Consider the following 21,615-nt stretch of genomic DNA (forward strand, 5'->3'; position numbering starts at 1 on the left):
TGTTTGAGTAGACTTATTGTTGATTATGCTAAAGTACAAATACAAAAAAATGGCTCCTCAGACCATTCTTGATTTCTTGTTACACCATTTTAATGCCTATTGTTTTTAATAGGATAAGTTAACATGTATTAGATGAATTTCATTAACTAATTATTTAGGGAATACATATAATTCATAACACGTGGCAAACTATGAATAATTTAACTTGAAATTCCAATTAGATGGACTTACCCTACCCCACCCCACCCCAACACACACATCAAACAACCCCACCAATTTGCTTTTGGTAATCAGACCTCATTTGATGGTTTCTTTTCCCCTGCAAGCCTGTGTAATGGTTAAAATTAAGACAATATTTATTTTCTAAATAACTGAGATTTATGTGCACACCTGTTTTGTTTTTTATATATGAGTTGTCTATAAGGGCCTTTTTCCCTATGAATGGATGTCAAAATACTTTCTTCCACAATATGTTTAGACATATTGCAGAGGGGCTTTGTTATTTGTAAATTAGTCTGATCACTTCCTTTGTGTCTGGTCTCATGTGTTGCACGGGACAAGGGCAGCACTGATGGACTGCATGTACTAGGGCCTGGGTATCAAGAACTGTTAGTATGTGTTTCTCAGTTTACATACAGAGAGTGTGTCTGCTTTGTACAGTTTCTGTGTTTAATATCATTTGTTATATTCGCAAATACAACACACTGAATAAAATATTTATAGGAAGACATATTATAAAACATCAAACAACTTCATGTAATGAAATGGCATTGCATCACCCACAAATATAGACATGTCATGTAAATAAGTTGGTAAACTCAATTTTTCCCTTTACTGTGCCAAAGAAAATTATAGCTCTTTGATGATACCTCTCTTGCTATTTTTTTTCTGGGATAAGACCCTCTTTTCCCCTTCAAAATCAAGTTTGATGTTATTAAATAAGTGCAATCTGTCACCATTGATGTTCTGTATAGTAAATCTGATGGAATTCATTTGTATTTAGAGACCATGTGTTCTGTACCTACATGTATGTATGTTGATTGTATCAAGTCTATTATCACATTCCATTTGCATGCATATCTGGTGTGGAAGGGTTATTTCTACTGATTTGTTATGTTAGCTGATTGCTTCACCCATTCCTCAGCAATGCTTAATATTTAATGGTTTTGGTATTTCAAGTGACAACATTTTTATTTTCTTATAAGTTTGCTTTCTAAAATCTTTTGCTAAAACTTTACTTGGGAAAATTATAGAATAGATGCAAATGGTCCACCCTCTGTAGAGAGTAAGTTGAAACTAAGCACCATTTCATTATAAATCCTGGAGAATTTAGAAATTCTTGCTTTAAATGTTAGGTTGCTCTGAGTGTTTTGTGGTAGGGGGTGACTTCAGGAGACCTACAATGGGCCCATAAAATTCCTGCCACAGTCCTTCTAATGGCCTCTTTTTTAATGTTTTTATTGATTTCAGACAGGAAGGGAGAGGGAGAGACAGCAACATCAATGATGAGAGAGAATCACCGATTGGGTGCCCCCCTACACGCCCCACACTGGGGATTGAGCCCACACCTGGGCACATGCCACAACCGGGAATAAAACCACAACCTCCCGGTTCACAGGTCAACACCCAACCACTGAGCCACACTGACCTGGCCTAATTGCCTCTTGAAGAGTAAGCACAGTTTCTTTATCACATCTGGCTAGTTGCTTAATTAGTACCTAAAACACTAAAACAGTCAGATGTTTTCAGGATGACCAATAATATCAGATTAGGTTCTCTTTAAAAAACAAAACAGAACATAGGTTAAATATGTATCGAATGTTAGATATGTATCACTTCATTTATAGTTTTCTCCCAAATATTAAATCAGAGAATTAACATTTCAAGGGGAGATCAGGTTGATTGAAAGTATTTTAGAAGGAAGTGAAAATATTTGAAATTTATTTTTAATTTCATTTCAGAACAAGACTATATCTAGAGAAAGCAGTTCAGCTAAATGTAGGCATATCAAAATCTAGATGTGAATTGTGTTACTTTGGAGAAAATACATTTCATAGCTTAAGTTCCTTAGCTTACAAGGTGGTACATAGAATCTTTTGATGCTTGAATACTGAACTGGGTTTCAAAGTTTTGATAGAGTCTGAAAACAGAGGCTGAATTATGTTTTTTTCCTGTTTTTTCTATACTATTCAGTCTAATCCTGATGTCTGCTGGCAGAGACTGCATTTGCATTTGGGATGGTGATGTCATTTCTTTCAATGTGTTGAAGGAATCTAAATTAGCTCAAGGAGTCCTGGGAGAAATGGGGTATAATGATTTTCTTCTTAGGTCTTAGGACCTTAGTCGAATTCTATGGAGAAGTCCCTCTGGGAGGATTCCTCAGTGATGGTTTGCCAAGCAAGCAGGGTTATGGCCAACATCACTTATTGTATCCTTCTCAATTCACATTAATCTCACTATAACTTGGGACAAACTTGAACCAGCCAATGAGATTTGCACATTTTCCCTCCTCCTATTACAAATTTGCTCTTGTCTTGGCATTTTTTTAAAGAGGGAGTTTCTATCTTAGTAATAGAATCAAAAGTCAAAGTACAAAATCACATTTAAAAAGGGTAGATTGTAGGTCTTTATATGTAACTATGTTTAACTTTTTCCAATTTAAACATGTAAATTAAATTCTTAATACATCTATTGATGTTTGCAAGCTAGAGTCAACATCACACATATACACGTACAGGAGAAATATGAAAATTTTGGTTCAATAATTTGTAACTAAATGAACCCAGAATATAGCTGACTGCAATATATTTTCATTGTCAAAAATTTTGGACAAATCCCTTTCTGAACTTTATAATTAACATTTCTCCATACCTAAACTTTTTCTTTAAAAACATAAAGGCTGAGCACTCTTTTATTAAATTTTAAAAAGAGAAACACTTTTGCCATAGTTGTTAATGAAAAGGGATAACAAATATAGATAATTACAAGAAAAATAAGACACACCTGGGGTTATGTGAGGAAACAGGAAATTAATGGCAGTTCCATCAAAGCACAGGTTGGTCATTTATTCCTCAGCTATGAGCCAAACCCAGCTTGCAATTGGCTTTTGTATGGCCCAGGAGCTCAGAATGAGTTTTTTTTTCTTTATACAGTTTTAAACACAAACAAAGGACTATATGCAAAAGAGATGTATGTGGCCCACAAAGTCTACAATGTTTACTATCTGGTCCTTTCCATGGAAAGCAGAGCTCTGCAGTAAGGAATCTGGATGTCACTGTACTATGATAATGTAGTGAATTCCCATGTGTCCATCACCAAATCAATCATCATTGAAATATTGAAATTGCTACTGAACAGTTAAAATAGGTTTGTTTGAGGCTTACAATGTTTAGATAGAGAAGAGGAAAGGATATTACACACATATATGTATATATAATTTCTTAGCTGCTTACATTTCCCTCATTTACAAAACTGATATTTCAATTGATGCACTGAACAATCGAGATACAGCTGATATAGTTGCACTCCTTAATCTCAGGACAGATATAACAATTTTATAAATCTGTTAAAGTTGGAGAACACTATCAGTATTCTAAAAATCAGCATCAATTAAATTTCTCTTTAATCACTTTTATTGTAAATTTTAAGTAACTCTGCAGGCACACATTTTCTTCACTTTTGGTGGTTTGACTTATAAAGTCCAAGCCATGAGTGTAGAATATTTACATCATTAAATAAAATGTCCAAGCAAAATTTTTCATCTTAAACAATAAGAAAATCATTTTATTACATTATTGCAGGATTTTACAAAATATAATCCACATTAAATAAAAAGTGGGTCTTTTTTAGCTCTAAATAATTAAAGGTTGCCTAACTAATGCGTATAAGTAGACTTGATTGCAAATATGTAAGGGAAGTCCAAGTTATTGTACATTTTCATAATTTGATGTGAATTTCATACAGAGCGAAATTTCACCATTATGAAAATAAACATTTGTTCCTATCATTGAGTGAATATTTGTAACTTCTATTTAAGCCATTTCTAGATTTTTCTTTTTATCCTCTGAGCTTGTGGGACTGGTACCATTTTATTGTAATGTCTCTTCTTGACTTCCATGTATGGTCCTACTTTTCCAGTGAGAAATGTATCCTTAGAAATAATAGAGTCTTTTAAGAGAAATGAATGCATATTTCAGTCAATCATAGACCTAACTAGATATTGTCTTTTTGAAAGGCAAGTTAACTATGGAGTAACTTCTAGGGAAAAATCAGATTCCTTGTACATGTAACTAATGTCCAGTTTAAAACATGCTCTAGTGACAGAAAAATGGATGCTCTTGAACAACAATTCATTCTTTTGTTAGTCAGTCATCAGTTGGTAAAATACATATTGACACAGTGTAAACAACTTATGTCACTATTTATTAAAAATATTAAATTGTACATTTTTCCATAATTTCTTCTTTCATCTTAAGAGAACTTCTTTTGTGAGTTTAGAGTGAGACTAGAGAAAATGTCTTAATGACTAAAAGCATTGTTGATCTGGCCTCTGCCCCCCACCCCCACCCCAATTCAACATTGTACTTCAAGTGTGTTTGTCTTCATTTCCATACGGAAACACTGAGTGATGGGGGATCCTGGCAACATATGATCAATGGATTTATGTAAGGCTGTTTTCCTTAGAGTCTAAAATGGCCTTTCCTGTGTAGGGATGTACATTTTTAACAACCATGTAATTCAGCTTTTCTCAACTCTGCAACTAATGACATTTGAAGTCAGAAAATTCTTTGTGGGGGCTGTCCTGTGCACTGTTGGGTGTTTAGCAGTATCCCTGGCCTCTACCCACTAGATGCCTGAAGAGCATCCTCCATCCTCACCCAGTGTGACAATCAAAATTGCCTGTAGACATTGCCAGATGTTTTCTGGGTGGCAAAGTCATCCTTGTCGAGAACCACTGATGTAAATTGTAGGAGAAAATTTCTGGTGTTATTTACATCTGAGTTTGCTTAACTCATTTTTAATGGGTATCCAGATTTCATTCAGGCTTTCAGAAATAGAAAACATACAACAGTCTGTTGGACCTGTCCTTGTGGGGATTATACATGGTTTCCTCTGCATTTATATTTCTAATGGCCTAGACAAATAAGAACCCAGTCCTCTCTCATTGTTAAGGGTATTCTGTGCCAAGCCAGATTTCACATGCGTTTCCATTCCATCCGTCCCAGCACTCACAGTTTCCACAGCTACATATTCCATTCCCTGCAGTAAAATACACAGGAGGTTCATTATTACGATTGAAATATACCAAGCTAATATATGTTATTATAAAACATAACTGTTCATAATCAAAGCAATTTCATTCATCCTCTGAAAACTTTCTTATTGTGCAGCCATCTTATTATTATCTTATTAAGCAGCTGTAGGAAATCTGACCTTTTAAACAATTAATGGCACCTACTTAGTGCTACCATCCAGTTAGTATCGATCTAATGATGACCATCAGTATCACTCCAGCTGGGCTTCCATGTATAATTTTGTTTTTCTATAGAGAGCAGGTTATGTGTAACAATAAATGCTAAAGAACATACAGATCCTTGACATATAATGTAGTAGGTTGAATAATTAGCTAGAATAGGAGCCTTGTGTAGTAGGAGTGGGCAGAACGTGAATGTCTAACTTAATGACACACACATACTCATCTTGTACCTTTAGTTAAAAACAAGGAGAATAAATATATGCCTCTATTTCCCCTATACATTGTTTAAGAAAATATTTTATTACCAATTATTAGGACTCAGAAACTCAAGATAGCATATCTATTATATTCCTAAGTTGTTTTCATATTCCCATTCCCCCAACACGCACATATTCCATTCCCTAAAAACAAACTAACACATCAAACAGCTTTGGTGCCTGGGTCCTGTTTAAAATATATTCTAGTCCCTACACCATGCTAAAAGTGAAATAGTTGTCAAGAGAATTATTTTCTTTTTGAAATATGTAAAACTGCATATGTGTAAATTGGGGGAAGTTACTTTATATGGAATTTTCCTCCAAATCATATAATTTGGGTGCATTCTTTTATGCCTGGGAATAATGATAGTGCTTATTCTGAAATGCCCACCTCCCTTTATGTACATGAAAGCTCTCGTGCCCAGTGATCCACAGCAAAATGTGATGAGTGTCATTCACCTTTATTGCAAAATGTGGCATAGATCAATTAGAGTGGGTCAGTACTGCACCTGTGCAAATGAGACCATCATGTTTGTCGCAGTCCCTGTCATCACAGTCGCAGAATTCCCCTGAAATGTACCATTCTTCAGCAGAACAAATGCACTTTCCACAGTGACAAGAACCTGAAATCACAAAGGGTATTATTGATTGTTACCACACAATTAAAGGTTTCCATCTAGAGTAGAATACCATCAATGTACTGGCAATCGGCTTCTAATAACCTACCTTCCAAAGGTAAAAGTTTATGGAATAGGCAGTTGCTCAAAAGGGAGATTTACTTACTGTAATTCATAAAGGTTATCCTGAAAGGCTTCATTATGGATCTAGACAGTTGCAATTAGCCTTGAGCAAATGTTCCATGGCTCAGTCTGGTTGAAATGTCAATGAGGGCGGAATGTGGCTGATTTTTATAGTTGGCCTTCCAAAAAGGTGTTCAAAATATATGTGTTTTTAAAATTTGTTTTTCTGAATTAAATCATGTTTTCAAAGTGTCTGTCTTTTAAAGGAATTGAATAGTAAGTTCTATTAAACGAGGGTGCAATTTATACTTAAAACAACTACTAAATTTATTGTGCTTATAATTTTGGATTTTTGTTTACATGATTTTCTTAAAGTAAGGACTCACCTGCCTACTGGGTGGCTCATTAAAGTGCTAAAAATACACATACAATCACTCATGTATATTTAACTTATCCAATTTCACCCTTGGGATTTCCTGCCACAATCCAGGAGAGCTCTAATCCCTCCCTCAAATGTCCGTCTTTTATGAGGCTCTTGATCCAACCACCTTTTCCATTACTTCACTCATTTCCTCTCTTTTTACTTCCTACCTAATTAAAAACTTCCTTTTTGGTTATTAAAGATATTTTGGCTTGCTGAGAAAAGCTTTTATTAATGGCACATTTAGAAAAAAAAATATATGAATTAAATGGTGTCAGAGAGAGGAGAAATTTATCTCAGCCTAAACATCTTCACAGGGCAAAATTACTTCTACAATAGCAGTAAAGGAAGTTTTCAAGTTTAAAATAACACATAGAATAGCCTTCCTCTTCCTTCTATTTCCTTGGATTGATTGTTCTTTCTACATGTGATTTCCTTTTACCAAAGATGCCTATCACCTTAAAAGACTGTGAAGTAGAAAAATTATTTTGACATATTCAAGAAAATAACAGACTTGGTAAATTCAAAATATACTGGGAGGGGGCAGAAATCAATCATTAGTGTCTCTATGAAACATTGCAATTAAAAAATGGTTAGCAAAAGAAACTTTTATGCATTACTGCTATCATGAAAGGATGCACATAAAGGTGTCCCAGGCATTAAGCACCCCATGCTATTTTATATTATGGAAACTCGTATATACATTTTAGCTGCAAGAATCCCCAATGGCCAAATTAAACTTTTGATATTCCTTGTCACACTTCTCAGGGTAAGGGAGCAGCCAGAATTAGTTACATGCTGAGAACTGTGTTTACATTTATTAACTTCTTACTTAACCTCAGCATGGTTCCATTTACTTGTTTTACTGAGGGGCTAGGTTGCAAAATAGACAACTTTCAGTTCTAATGAGTGATCAGTACCCTACTGGTTGCTTAGGGCCTATAACTGGGCCTCCCAGGCCAGTCTGTGAGAGTTGGTAGTCTCACCCAGGTAGAGTGTTTCTTTATTTATAAATTTATTTATTCTAATTTTAAAGACTTTCTGTCAAATCTCTAGGCACAGAAATGTTCAATAGTCAACTGTGCATTTTGCAAATGGATAGAGCAATATTGGAAAACTTGGAGCATTTTAATGACTTCATTAACATATCTTCAGAAGGTATCACATTTAGCGCTTTATGAGTGGAGGAAGATTATTTGAAGAATTCCACGGTTTTTAATTGTTTCTAAAATACTATCCCCTTTATATTCCAAACTTGTTTCTACAACAGATGGAGATGTAAATGACTTTATAGGTCCATGATATTTATTACACCTAGGATATAATTTTTTTTGCCACAACTCATGGGAAAAAAAATCACATTTCATCTTTAAACTTGTCCCCTGGCTCTAGAACTATTCTGATCACTGTTCTCACTTTCAATGCTTAGCTTCAAGCCATTGTATAGTATTTTCCTAAAACTGGTCAGCTCAGCTAAAGTGAATGTGGTATGCATTGGTAGACCATTTGACAAGTACACTGCATTTCCAGAAGTCTGCTAGTCACTGAAATACTTAGAGTGAAAAATGGGGATTGATTTTTGTATGTGCTATGAAAAACTAGCTTCTCTCATCAGCGTTTTCCCCAGCTGGGTTGTTCTTTCCTGTTTGTGAATTCTCAGTGCATCTCAGAGGTAGGAAATTCTTCTACTGCTTGTGAAACTAGGAGTAGCATAGCATGTAATAACAACATTGCGTGGTCGTTATTAGGATGTTTTATAGCACCTTTGTTATAGAGCGACCTGGCTGTTTTCATCAATAAGCAGGGGTCAAATTGCCCTACCCTGGAAAGGGAAAATCCTAGGAAAAGGATTCTGTCAGACAAATATAAGCCACATGGCTGCCAGGAGGTGACCGATTACTCAGCTCAGCTGGACCGGCACCCACTCGCGCCCGTGAGACTCGGTCCAGCGTAGGGAGAAGCTGGTCCATCTTGGCAGGAACTCTAGGGTGGTAAATTCATGACCACGACTCCACTAATCTATTTATTTTTTTCCTCAGTGTGAGGACCCTTAAGAATGCTTCCATCCCCTTCTGCTTTTTTAGTGGCTTCCATTCCTTTGGAGATTCAGCCACATTTTCTCATTTGTCTTCAGAGCATCCTTAGAACTTAAGAAGGGGAAAGAAATGAAATTCTTCTGCCTTCAAAGATGAGAAAATGGACATACAGGGAGGATAATGGAATTGCCCAAGGCCATGGGGGCAAAAAAGATTTCAATCTGATTCCATCTACTGTTTTATCTACCTATCTGCCTATCCGTGATGCCTCTCACAAGAAAAACCTTCATATAGTTTCAAAATATGAGTTATGTGTTCCCACTGATGGTTATATTGGGTGAGGCAACTAAAACACTGGTCCAAGTCTGGTTTTTGAAGCCTAACTTTTACCCTGTCTCTTTTCAGGAATGGAGAACCTGCCAGGATGGGGTGAGGGTGAGGGATAGGTGAGTGGGTGGGTGTACCATGGACTTATTCGGATGATGTGGGACTCAACAGTGTTATTGTAAGAGTTCTAAGGAGACATTTAGTGACCTGCAATCACAGCCATCGTCAGACAACATCTTTAAGAATATTAGAGGTGATGACCTGGACCTAGAAAGGTGATTATGTACTCTTGGATACACATAAATACTCAAGCAAACAAACAGCCAACGAATTACAGCATGGATTCTGCAAAGGGAGCTAAACCTGGCTCTAAGCTCAGCTCTCTGGTTATTCACATAAACAGCTTGAGTATAAGGGCGAGCACCCTTGTTAGCTGCCCCATTTAAAAAGTGGACTTTCTTTTCCATTCATCAAGCCTGACGAAATGCTGCAACCAACATCCCAGCAGGCAGTTTTCACTATTGTACTCACAACTCCATCTGTTATGAAGGTCACAACAATGTATCTAGTTTTAAATTTTTCTATGGAGTGATTTATTGTCTTGGCTATAAATTTGTAAAGAAATAAAACGCTATTTCTTCATCATCTCCTGAGGTGACGGCTTTATTCACAGATCGTGAGGAGCGCATGGTGGAAACAGTTGGGGACAGGCTACCAGGCGGTGACCTCAGGCCCACTGCTCCTCCCTGTCCCCTAGTCAGAGAAAGAAAAACACTCCAGTTTCCATTGTGAAGAGTAAGGTGAGGGCTTTTCATTTACCATGTTGAGGGAAAGTATATGGAATTCTGGCAAGTCCATGAAACCTATTAAAAAATACCCGGCCCCGGTCAAATAACTTGGAATACGTTTCTCTGCTACCATGTCAAAACCTGTTGTCAATTTCATGAGTTACTCTTTTTGTGGTTCCTTTTTTGTTTTGTTCTGTTAATTCTCACATGAGGTTTGATTTTTAAAGAGAGTGGAAGGGAGAGGGAGAGAGAGAGAAAAGCTTTGATGTGAAAGAGATACATCAACTGGTTGCCTCCCACAGGTGCCCCACCCTACTGGGGCTGGGTTTCGAGCCTGCAACCAAGGTACATGCCCTTGACTGGAATTGCACTCGGGACCCTTCAGTATAAGGGTCAATGCTCTATCCACTGAGCCAAACCAGCAAAGGCTCTTTCTGTGGTTCTTGAGGTGAGGGGTGTATGGTACCCTCTAAGGAGACAGAAATAACAGCTGCATCCCCACTGGTCTCTGTGCCTCCGGGAGAGCACAGTCCCATGGTCCCAGTTTTAATCCTGTACTTCTAGAATCCAGCACTGATGTCTCCAGAATAAGTGGGAAGAAAGGAGCCTGCAGCCAGCAGCTTCAAACACAGTGCCCACCATGCTCTCTAGTGCCAGCTTCAAAGCACGCAGCCTTGAGGCAGCTTTTACAGCCAGTTTCCTTTTGAAGAACTCTCTCCATTGATGGATAAACAAACAGTTTATAATATACGCTTTCAACCCTTCATTGATCTGTAGATATAATTCCATCACCTAAAGCAAACAATTTGAAAAAGGCATTAACTAGAGAGATTTTCTTGTTTTGTTTTGAGGGAAATGCCTTTGAGTTCACCCCCTTTTGGGGGGGGGCCTTTTCTATATTTATGATGCTGAAAATCTCTCCTCAGAATGTAATGACTTTAATGAAATGTTTATTTCTTGAAAACAAACTACTCCTCTTCTTTGCATGAAATTCAGCTAGGAAATGACAGAATGATATTCACCACACAGGTGAGCACGGCTGTGTGTGTGTGTTCTCTTCCTGTACCTGCAATTGGACATGACTAGCAAAGACCCACTTATGAACAATGTTAGTGATTTTATAGTGTCTAGGAAACACACACACACACACACACACACACACACACACACACAATGGCTGATTTTTAAAATAAACAAGCACACCAATGTTCTAATACAAAAGTTTCATTCAGTAGAGTTTCTCAGAAAAGCTAATAGCCTTATTCCAAGGATAATGCCTTCATGAAAACCAACAACAACAAAAGTATCTAAAGCGCTAGGGCTCTGTGCTTGAAGCTATACTCAGGGGGAAAAATAACTCTAATTCAAACAAATTAATCATTCTTAGTACTTTTTTATACATAGGACACTCCCTTCTGACCTAATAACATTTCTCCTCCATCCCCTCCACCCAGTTTCCACCTTGATAGTTAATTCTATTCCTACCACCTTTACTGTTATCTTTGTAATCTCTATTCCTACCACCTTTACTGTTATCTTTGTAATCTCTTCCTAGGCAATTTCTTCCCTCTGTCTCTTCCTTTTAACCTTTCCTTCCTTCTACCAACAGAGCTTCTGTTTTCTTTTTAAAAAGGTTTTAAATTGAATTTTAGAGAGAGAAAGCAAAACCCGGCATGTGCCCCGATTGGGAATCAAACTGGCAACCTTTCGGTGCACAAGAGGATGCCCACCCAACGGAGGCAAACCTGCCAGGGCCAACAGAACTCCTTGCACCTAAAGCAAGTGTATCCAGGACCTGAGGGCCCCTGAGAACTAAAATGCTGAGAGATTTGATTAGGACTTGGAATTAGAATGAATACCATACGAGCACAAATGGGGAACAAAGTGATTGCTTTAAATGCATTTAAGTGCTGCTTGGCTGCTGTAATTGCATTAGGTGGAAGGCAAGGCCTCCTTGCCAGAACTCTGTAAACACCAGTCTCAAACACAGAATTCCTGGAAACCAAGGACATGCTCGTCTATTAAAATGAGCATGTTTGTATCCATTTTCAGCCTTCCTCCTGGCACCAAATGTGGTCACGGCATCCATCTGATTTTATTTTTTGCAATTAGGTCAAGAGGCCTCTTTCATCCGGAGAGCATTGGCCTTGGTGATAATCGGTAAGTGACAGCCACTGTTGAGGGGCACATCCCAGAGGCGAGTTCTGCTGAGACCTCCGCAGCAGACTGACTTTGCTTCACTGTGTTTTCTTCAGAAATACATTTACCTGCACTCCTGACCCAGGGTAGGTGTTGGAGGGTAGATGTAGCTTCAGCTATAAAAGTCTGAAAAGGGAGGTGGTTTGTTCTTCAAGGAGGTAACTGAGCTGAAGAGGAGAGCTGGAGAATGACATTCAGTTCCAGGAGGGGCAGCTCACTAACGTTTAGTGAGAATCCCATGAGCTTCCAGAGCGTTTTATGCAGATCCGTCCTGGGTTCTGCTATTTCACAGGTGAACTCAATGATTATACCTTTGCCTTTTGGGGCCCATTCAGGTCCCAGCATATCTTATTGTTCTTTCTTCTTTATACAATTATTAATTGCATTTCTTTCACAATCAAGTTGTATACAAGTGGCTGAGGATCTTTTCACATGCAACCCATCTCATGCATTGCATTTTCTTGGATACTAAACTTCACGTGGTTCACTTTCAAATTTAATAAGGTCTGGTACAAGCAGAGGACGGAGTGATTTTCATTCACGCAACGTGCGGTCTGAAAGAGATGTTTGCTATGGGCTGCTGTAAGAGCCATGTGTCCCAGCAGGGATCCAGGCCAAGCTCCGGCGGAGACACTCACCCTTTCCGGAGCACAGTATGCCATCTGCTGACTCACACAGACTCTTGCTCAGTTCCTCCGTCATGTTGCACTTCCTGGGATGTTGGCAGAGCCTTCCGAACCATCCTCTCTCACACACGCAGCGGCCACAGGAACACGTGCCGTGGCCTGCGAAGCAACCACAGGGCGGGGAGAGAGAAGGAGACGGTAAATATCTGGCTGATTGCAGTGTTTAAGGAAGAAATAGGTAAACCACAGGTTCTCGTTTCCTGTCTAGCAAGCACACTTTCCCTTTATGCATAGTCATTGGGCGTGTGACTGCTGAAAAGAACTTCACAAGGAAGTTCCAGCTCTACATAGCACATTTGAATGCAGCAAAGGAGATGGACTCAAGAGAGAAAGAAACCTTGAAACAATTTGACATGGAATTTTACTATCTTTTCTTGATACAAAATACGTCATTTGCATTTTTAGCAGTACGGAGTCTCGGTGCTTTTCCTCACTGTGCACACCATGATACCCAGACCAACCGGCAAGGCTAGTCACGTGACCGTTGGTGCCGCATTTATTGATTACAATCCTGTTTACTAATAAAAATAAAAGATTAATTTCCATAAGAAATGAATGGCAGCTGTTATTATATTTCTTTATCTTTGTGCCTCTCTGCTTATTAATAAGAACAGATCTAAGTGTAAGTAACCATGTCTCTCTATTGTTGTCTACAAGTTAGAAACAGCATGAGGCTTTGATTCATGTCTCCAGCTTTCTTTTCCTTTTGTTTCCATTATTGACTCCTGTTTTGGGGGCTGTTTATCTTTTGGCAATATATACAACATTGTACTTGTGGCAAGTATTCATTGGCATACACATCTGTCTAGTTGCTTGCCACCAATACCTCATTAGATTGTACCATCTTCCTAAAATGTTTCTTGTTTCCAATCAATGCTTTATCCTTTTTTAAATCCTTTTTTAAGATGTGTATTACCTTAAAGCAGTGGTTCTCAACCTTTCTAATGCCGCGACCCTTTAATACAGTTCCTCATGTTGTGACCCCCAACCATAAAATTATTTTCGTTGCTACTTCATAACTGTAATTTTGCTACTGTTATGAATCGTAATGTAAATATCTGTGTTTTCCGATGGTCTTAGGCGACCCTGCTAGCGTGACCCACAGGTTGAGAACCACTGCTGTAGAGCCTAGACCATCGGAAAACACAGATATTTTCATTACGATTCATTAACAGTAGCAAAATTACAGTTATGAAGTAGCAACGAAAATAATTTTATGGTTGGGGGTCACCACAACATGAGGAACTGTATTAAAGGGTCGCGGCATTAGAAAGGTTGAGAACCACTGCACTAGAGCCAAATCTCTCCAAACAGGACAAACAAAACAGCTATTTGTTTGGCTGCTTTGAGTCTTACCGAGTCTCTGTTATGAGCAGAGCATTTTGCTAAGCACCAGGGTATGCAAAAGCAAGCATCAAGGACACAGTTGTTGTCATTCCAACTGTTCAGCCCTCTGAACCTGTCGACACCATTCTGTCTTGAACATTTGCAGTGGCAGGACCTTTAGAGTAAACCTATTCCATCTGCTTCCTCCTATATTCAGCTTTGCACAGGAGGGATTAGGGGCCAAGGCTGAATATTTTGCAATTTGTGGTCATGATTAATTTAACCTAAACTCCCACAAACTCAGGTAAGTTTTTCCATAACACAGGATCATCTGCAAGTTCATGGAAAGCAAATGGGAGGCAAACAAAAGAGACCTGAATTAACATACCTATTTCCAACAGCCTCTTCTTATCCATATATTGATTTACTAAATTTAATCTCACAGCCCTTTGATTCGGGTATCATCCCCATTTTATAGTCAAGAAATTAAGATCTAGAGAAACAAAGCAATTTTACCCCAAAGCACATGGCTCAACCACACAGAATCAGACCTTGATGCCAATTTCTCTCATTTCAATGTCCACTCTTTTTCCATTGGTTCACATTGCTTCTATATTTCATTTTGGAAAATGAATGATGATTATTAATTTGAGATAACTAGAAACCTTTTCTTAATTGCTATCTTTTTTAGCTGCTACATAATTAGAAGGCATACTTTGATATTCATAGGCTCTTTCTTCTTGAAAAGTGTTTCCTGTATTGGTTTTCATGACATTAGACTCTCCTTATCCTTTCAACACTCCTCCATCGTTTATTTATTCTTCTACTTTTTTCCTGACCCAATTAATGTAGGCATCCTGATTGTCTATCATCAATGATCTTTTATCTCTCTATAATTTCTCCTTTGAATAATTCATCACCTCACAGGATTTCTGATAACCTCAATCAGTGATCGCAGGACTGTACCACACCTGTGATTCCATACTTTGTGTTCTACCAGCATACAAAATTGATACTTCTCAACCTGCATATAAAATTTTCTTTCTAAAAGCTGTTCTTCTGTATTGTCCATTTATTTTAATGATATAACTTTCCTTTCAGTCAACCAGTTTGAAATGTTTTGAACCACATTTGAGTCCCTGTTACTCGCCTCATCTAAAGAGTTGCCAGGTTCTGTTGAAACTAACTCCAACATATCCACTCATATCACCATCATCAACCTTTGAGAAACCTTCCTGTCATGTCTTCTCCAATATTCCTGCTCACAGCTTCCTATTACACCACTTACTCACATCACAATCTTCATATCTAGTGCTGTATGACTCCCCAATGTTTATGAAATGAAGTTCACCTACTTAAGTTTTAGGTTCCTGAAATAGAGTGCCAAGCTACTTTTCCAACCTTATAATCTCTCTTCTTCTCCCCTTCCATATACCTCTTGATCTTACCAAGTTGACCTACTCCTTCTTCTCAATGCATTCCCTGCACTTTTCTGACTTCATACTTTTGTTTTGATAAAAAAAAAAAAATGCTGTCCTTCTGTCTCCCTACTTCACACATCCAGGTCCTACTTAATTTTCAAACCTCTGTGAAGACTTTCCTAATACTCCCAAGGGAAATTCATCTTATCATTTGAATTTCTGCACCACCTTATTTCTCACCTCTCTGGTGGAACTGGTTGTCTTCCACCTTGTAGTATGTAGTTATTTATTAAATAAACCTTTTCCTTGACTGTGAATTCCTTGAGAGTATGAATCACTTCTGATCATCACTGTAGCCTTCAGAGTGCCAAGCACACTGCCTTAATCATAGCAGATCCTCAAAAGACTTTTAGATTGAGATTATTTTTAAAACAATACCTCCTCATTTACAAAATTAATCACAACTGAGAACTGTAAACTGAATCCAGGACATGTTTACAGGTCATCTGGTTAAAGAACTGTGTTTCAAGACCAATGAACAGTTCGTGGATGACTACTTTGTTTCTACATTATGTAAAGTGGAGTGAAGTTAGAGAATTGGTGTCCCATAAGAGCTACACAATCAATCAATAGTTATTAAATTGATGGTATCTTGACTTCTCCAATAAAACGAAAGTTCACTTAAAGTGAGGTCTACTTAAGAAGTTCAGAAAAAGGTATCCATCTTTGTGGGTAGATAATCTGGTATACGCAATAAGTAAGAAAGCAATAGAGAGCATCTAATACCAAACCCATTGAGCTATGGACTTTTTAAATGTCTATGTTTCCTACTGACTCAGGTTAGTAAGAATTATAATCAATTTGGCATAATTAGAATAATTAAGTCTCTATTGCAGAGAAAGGCATTCGGCCTTTGACTTAGAATATCACTGAGAATAACTCAATGTAAGGATAGGTGATTAGTTTTTATTTACTAGTTCATTTATCACATCTTTCTATAGCATTAGGTTGGCATCTAGCTTAGACAATAGTCAAAATGCATTGGTATTTATATGTTTTGATTCACCATTTACATAACTTCCCTTTAGTTAAAAACACATTAAATGCTTTCAATAATATCTTCTTTATAAACTTTAATAATTTTAGTCATACGATTCAAGAGCTATTTGTAGTGCACCAGGCATCATAATAGACCTACCGTTATAGTGTTTTCAGTGCACAAGGGGAGAAAACAAGTAACGCATGAACAAATGCACTTGAGCTATGGAACCATTAGAGAGAATGTTAGTATATTCAATAGTGAGAATGCTGTTTACTGGCCTTGTCAGGGAAGGCTCCGTGATACCCAAGGGATGAGAAGCAGCCAGAGGGGCAATATTTTAGGAAAGCTAATGAAAATTTCTTGGAATAAGAAAGAACTTGGCATGTTTTAGGCAGTGAAAAAGGCCAATGTGTTTGAAGAATAATGAGTAAGAAAAATTGAATAAATAATAAAGTTGGAGAAATATTCAGGAATGAGAGCATACCAAACTGTTTATTTTTGGTAAGGAGTTTAAATTTTATTCCAATAGAAATAGGAAATTATAGAAGAGTGTTAAGCAAGAGTGATGTGATATAATTTACAATTTGTACATTTATTTTGACAGATAAGTGTGAAAAATTAAGGTGTGTTGGGAAGAAGTGAATATGGGGAAAGTGGGAGAGTATTGCAATAGTCCAAGAAAAAGGTGATGGAGGCTTAAAATAGGATGGTGGCAGAGCAAATGGGAAGAAGGAGATGGAGATATACTTTGGTAGTGGTGCTAATGAGACTTACTGTTGAATCGGATGTGGCAGGTGACAGAAAGAAAGCTAGAAAATATTTTGAATAATGATGCTTTTTATTAGCTAAGGAAGCTTAGGAGGGAGAGGTTGAGAGCAACAAATCAGCTGTTTTGAGATTTTTTTTTGTAGGAATTTTTTATTGGGAATTTACTAAGAGTGGACTTTGAGGGTCTTTGAGATGTGTAATTCTATCTTTAGAAGATACTACAAGGAGTTTCTGAAAGTGGTTGTAAGAAGTTACACCAACTATGAAAATATGGAAGTTCAGTTGCTCTCCACCTTCATCAGTAAATGGTATTGTCAGTGGTTTTATTTTTTCATTGTATTAATGTTTGGTTTTGTTTTCTTTTTACCTTTTTACAAGAGATACTTCTAAGACAACCATGTGGAAAGTTAAGGAAGCAATTGACACAAGTCTGGTGGGGAGGACAGGTTAGGGTTAAGCATATCCATGCTGCAGTTTCTGCAAGAAGATGGCATTTAAAGCTTTGGAAGTGAATAACCCTACTTAGGAAGAAACTCCAATATTTAGGGCTAACATAGAGGAGGAGAAGCCAGACAAAATATGAATATTCAGTACAGAAGCAGAAAAATAAAATGATTGTGTTGTCTCATAAAATGACAAAGAAGGCCATTAAGAAAACCTACTAAGTGAAATGTTCCTGAAAATTGGTTAAAAAAATAAGACTATAACAGTAGTTTCAGTCAGCTTTTTCTGTACCAACCCTACTCTGTTGCCACCTAGGTCTCTGAATAGCTCTCCTAGGGTTTGCAGAACTATTGTAGAAATATACAGATTTCAGTGAGAACTGTTTTGTCTCTGTTTTGTGGTAGAATCCAGTGATAAGTTATCTTCTTATAACTGTACAATAATAGATCATTCTAGAACAAAGATGGAGGAAGAACCAGCCTAATGAACCATTTGAAGTACACTAAATCTACCTTCACCTGACTTCCAAATCTTCAGACAGGTGAGTAGTTTTCCATCCCATCTCCATTTCCAGTGCCATCCATCCTGTCCCAAATACTTACTCCCGTCAGTGATTTTTGTTCCTAATCCTATTTCTTCCCCACACCAAAATATTCCCCAAGAATGCTCTAGACCTGTGTTGTCCAATTTACACTTATTAAGCAAAATTAAAAATTCACTTTCTCAGTTGCACCAGTCACATTTCAAGTGCTCAGCAGCTACATGTGACCAATGGCTGTTGTGTTGAATAATTCAGAGTTAGAACATTCTCATCATCTTTGAAAATTCTATTAGACAGTGCTACTCTAGACAATGACCCTTTTCAATACAATTCACTGGCTCAGAGACACATTTCCTTAAAACACTGCAATGATGGTTCTCAATTGGGAAACTGGGCCATTAATGGATACTGATTGTGTCAGATATGATATTCTGCCTGGCTGACATTCTTTTCCCCTTATTAATATTAGGAGAGCACTTATTTTGTTATTGTTGTTTGTTTATTTGTTTATTTTTGAGGGAAGTGATAATATGTCCATATGGAAGATATTTTATTACCCAGGCTCCTTTTTACCTAGAGGTGTCCCTAGGACAGAGCTCTAATAATCCTATCTAATAAAAGGGTAATGTGCAAATTAACCATCACTCTGTCACAAAGATGGCGGTGCCCATAGCCACAAGATGGCAGTGCCCAGTCCCCTCAGCCACACCAGAGTCCCCCAGTCCTGTGGGGGGCGGGGGGCGCTGAGAGTGGGCAGCATGAGCGGCCTGGCAGAATGCTTGCTTCATCGCCATGGCGATGAGGCAAGTGTCCCGCCCCGGCCACGAAGGGCCTCTGGGCCATGGAGAGCCTCTGGGAAGCAGGCACAGAGCAGCCAGGCCCCACAGAGAGCTACTGGTGCATGGATTCATGTGCGGGGCTGCTAGCTGAGATATAAGAGAAAACCTTGTGGGTGAGGTTTCCAGGAAAGTGATTATCTTCCAAAGAAAATGGGACAGACTCAGTCAGCAAGTGTCCTTTGCCCTTTGTCCTTTTTCCTTTTCCTTTCTTCTTTCCTGGAAGATGGACACAGCTGGAGGTTTTCTAGGTGCGTGACAATAAAAGTGGAAGGACAGAGTGGAAGGGAAGATAGGAGGGGTGTGGGGTGTTGCTGGATCTCAGGCAGTCACCTCAACATCCATCTCTGAAGTGACAACCAGCAGACTTATTTGTTTAAATTACCTTCAGCCAACCACAGTCGTAACTGATACACAGAACAAACTCAGAAAAGAGGTTTGTGATTTGGACATGTAATTTGGAGACAATCCCACTACTGCCTATATTGTCCAGCTAAGAAAGACTTGGCCCAAGGCCCTCCTCAATGTGAGAAATCTCGTGGTGCTGGGCTCACTGCACTCACACACTCAGGCTGCATGAGCTCCTTCCAATTGCAGCTACAACTATAGAACTCCCCGGAGAAATGTAAATGGATTGTGTGATTAAGAGGTGGCTTTTCATTATCCCCACTTGTTTTTTAAATTGGACTCATGGGCAGCTATTCCAGGAGCATAGAAGGAAGAAGGCAAACAATAAGCAGTCCATTTCTCTGTCTCATCCTGGGTATATGGTGTACAGGAGGGAGGGCTCTGATCGAGTTTATGTTAAGCTACAAACAAATGCACATAAGCCAACCTGTAGATATATTTTCTTTGTGAAATATTAAAGTCATATACTAATAAAAATGAATATATCTTAAGGACTATCACTTGGGACAAAGCATTATTTTTAGCAGTGATTTATCTGATTTTAGAAATCCATGCATTTATAGGCTATGTAAAATTTTTATTGTTAATAAAGATATTTTGAGAAGGACCACATATGTTTCTATGATCATTGAACATGACTCTCCAATAAGTTAATTAAATGGAAAAAGGTCTTCATACTGACTTTCTTTTTGCCAGTCATTTTCAGGTTGTAATTTTGGTGTAATCAAAACTGAACTGCTTAGAATTATGTAATTATGTACATTCACCTTCAGGTACAATTGCTAATTTATCCCAGCCTGCCAGAACTGGTTTAATCATCTCAGTGTTATTGTTAGGAAGGTGGAGAAACAACACTGGCTATCAGTTCTCCTGCATATGCTAATTAGGTAGGTTTATGGATGTTTTTGGTTTTATTATTTGTTGTTTGCTGAAATGCTGCTATGGAGTCAGGCACCTGAATTTTGCTCTGAACACACAGAGGATACATGAGGTTCTAAGTTCATCCCTCCAGGTGAAAGGCTATAGAAGGGATGGCTCAGTGTCTGCTGGTGAACTGAGAAAATTACATTAGTGGTTCTCAATTTTGTTTTCCTTTGAAGCCAAACCAGAGGGATGATGTCAGTGAGTTTCACACACTCGTGGTAGTAAGATCCATTCACTACTGGCTGCCAAGTGATGGGAGACTAAAGACTTTGAACAAACTGGTTGCCATTCCTTCCCTGACACAGAAATGCAGATTTGTAGGATACCAACTTCCTTCCAAAACATTTTGTAACTGGTGCCTCAAGGTATCTTAAATGGATTGTTTTGTCCTGTTATGGTGATGGACACTTGAATCTTCTACTTTGCATTGCATACATAGGGCATTCACTGATTGCCTGCTTATCACATAGTACGAGGCATTTTTCATTCTTTGTGTCTCATTCTCACATAAAGCCAATAGGTGGGGATTATTATCTTTATCGTACACATGAGTAAACCAAAGCAGAAAGACCAAATGGCCCTTCCAAGTTACTACAACTAGTGGGAAACAGAGCCAGAAACCAAATGCTGGTCTTTTTTAATATGAGGTTCACATTCATTTTGCTGCAGGGCATTGCCTCACTTTGCTTAAAAGAAAATGGTTCCTTCTACCCACTAAAATCTCATGTGAAAAAAAATGTAGCAGAGTGTACGCAACACAAACTGAAGCAACTGAACATACCATAGAATGTGGGCTTTCTCCACACAAAATATCAAAATACCCAAAGGAGATTCCTAAGTCTAGATTCAAAAAGAGATCTACCCCTTAAAAAAACTAGAAGGAAATACAAAACAATGTTATCAGGTATTATTTTTGGATGGTGGATTTGTGGGCGATTTTTATTTTTTTAAAATATTATATTAGTTATATTAAGT

The 21,615-nt window shown here is 38.0% G+C and overlaps 1 protein-coding gene across 1 annotated transcript in view; it reads right to left on the reverse strand.

The window, feature by feature from the left end:
- Positions 1-3,612: 3,612 nt before the first annotated feature.
- The window catches only part of ITGBL1 (integrin subunit beta like 1), a 209,698-nt gene continuing 191,695 nt past the window's right edge, over positions 3,613-21,615 (reverse strand). The window contains exons 9-11 of the mRNA XM_080660967.1: positions 12,883-13,029; positions 6,243-6,356; positions 3,613-5,259 (exon numbers count right to left, since the gene is read on the reverse strand). Coding sequence (XP_080517093.1) covers positions 5,168-5,259; positions 6,243-6,356; positions 12,883-13,029 — 353 coding nt within the window. The 3' untranslated portion in view covers positions 3,613-5,167. The remainder of the gene's footprint in view (positions 5,260-6,242; positions 6,357-12,882; positions 13,030-21,615) is intronic.

The sequence above is a fragment of the Plecotus auritus genome (genome assembly GCF_963455305.1).
Source record: "Plecotus auritus genome assembly, chromosome: 3".
Taxonomy (NCBI): domain Eukaryota; kingdom Metazoa; phylum Chordata; class Mammalia; order Chiroptera; family Vespertilionidae; genus Plecotus; species Plecotus auritus.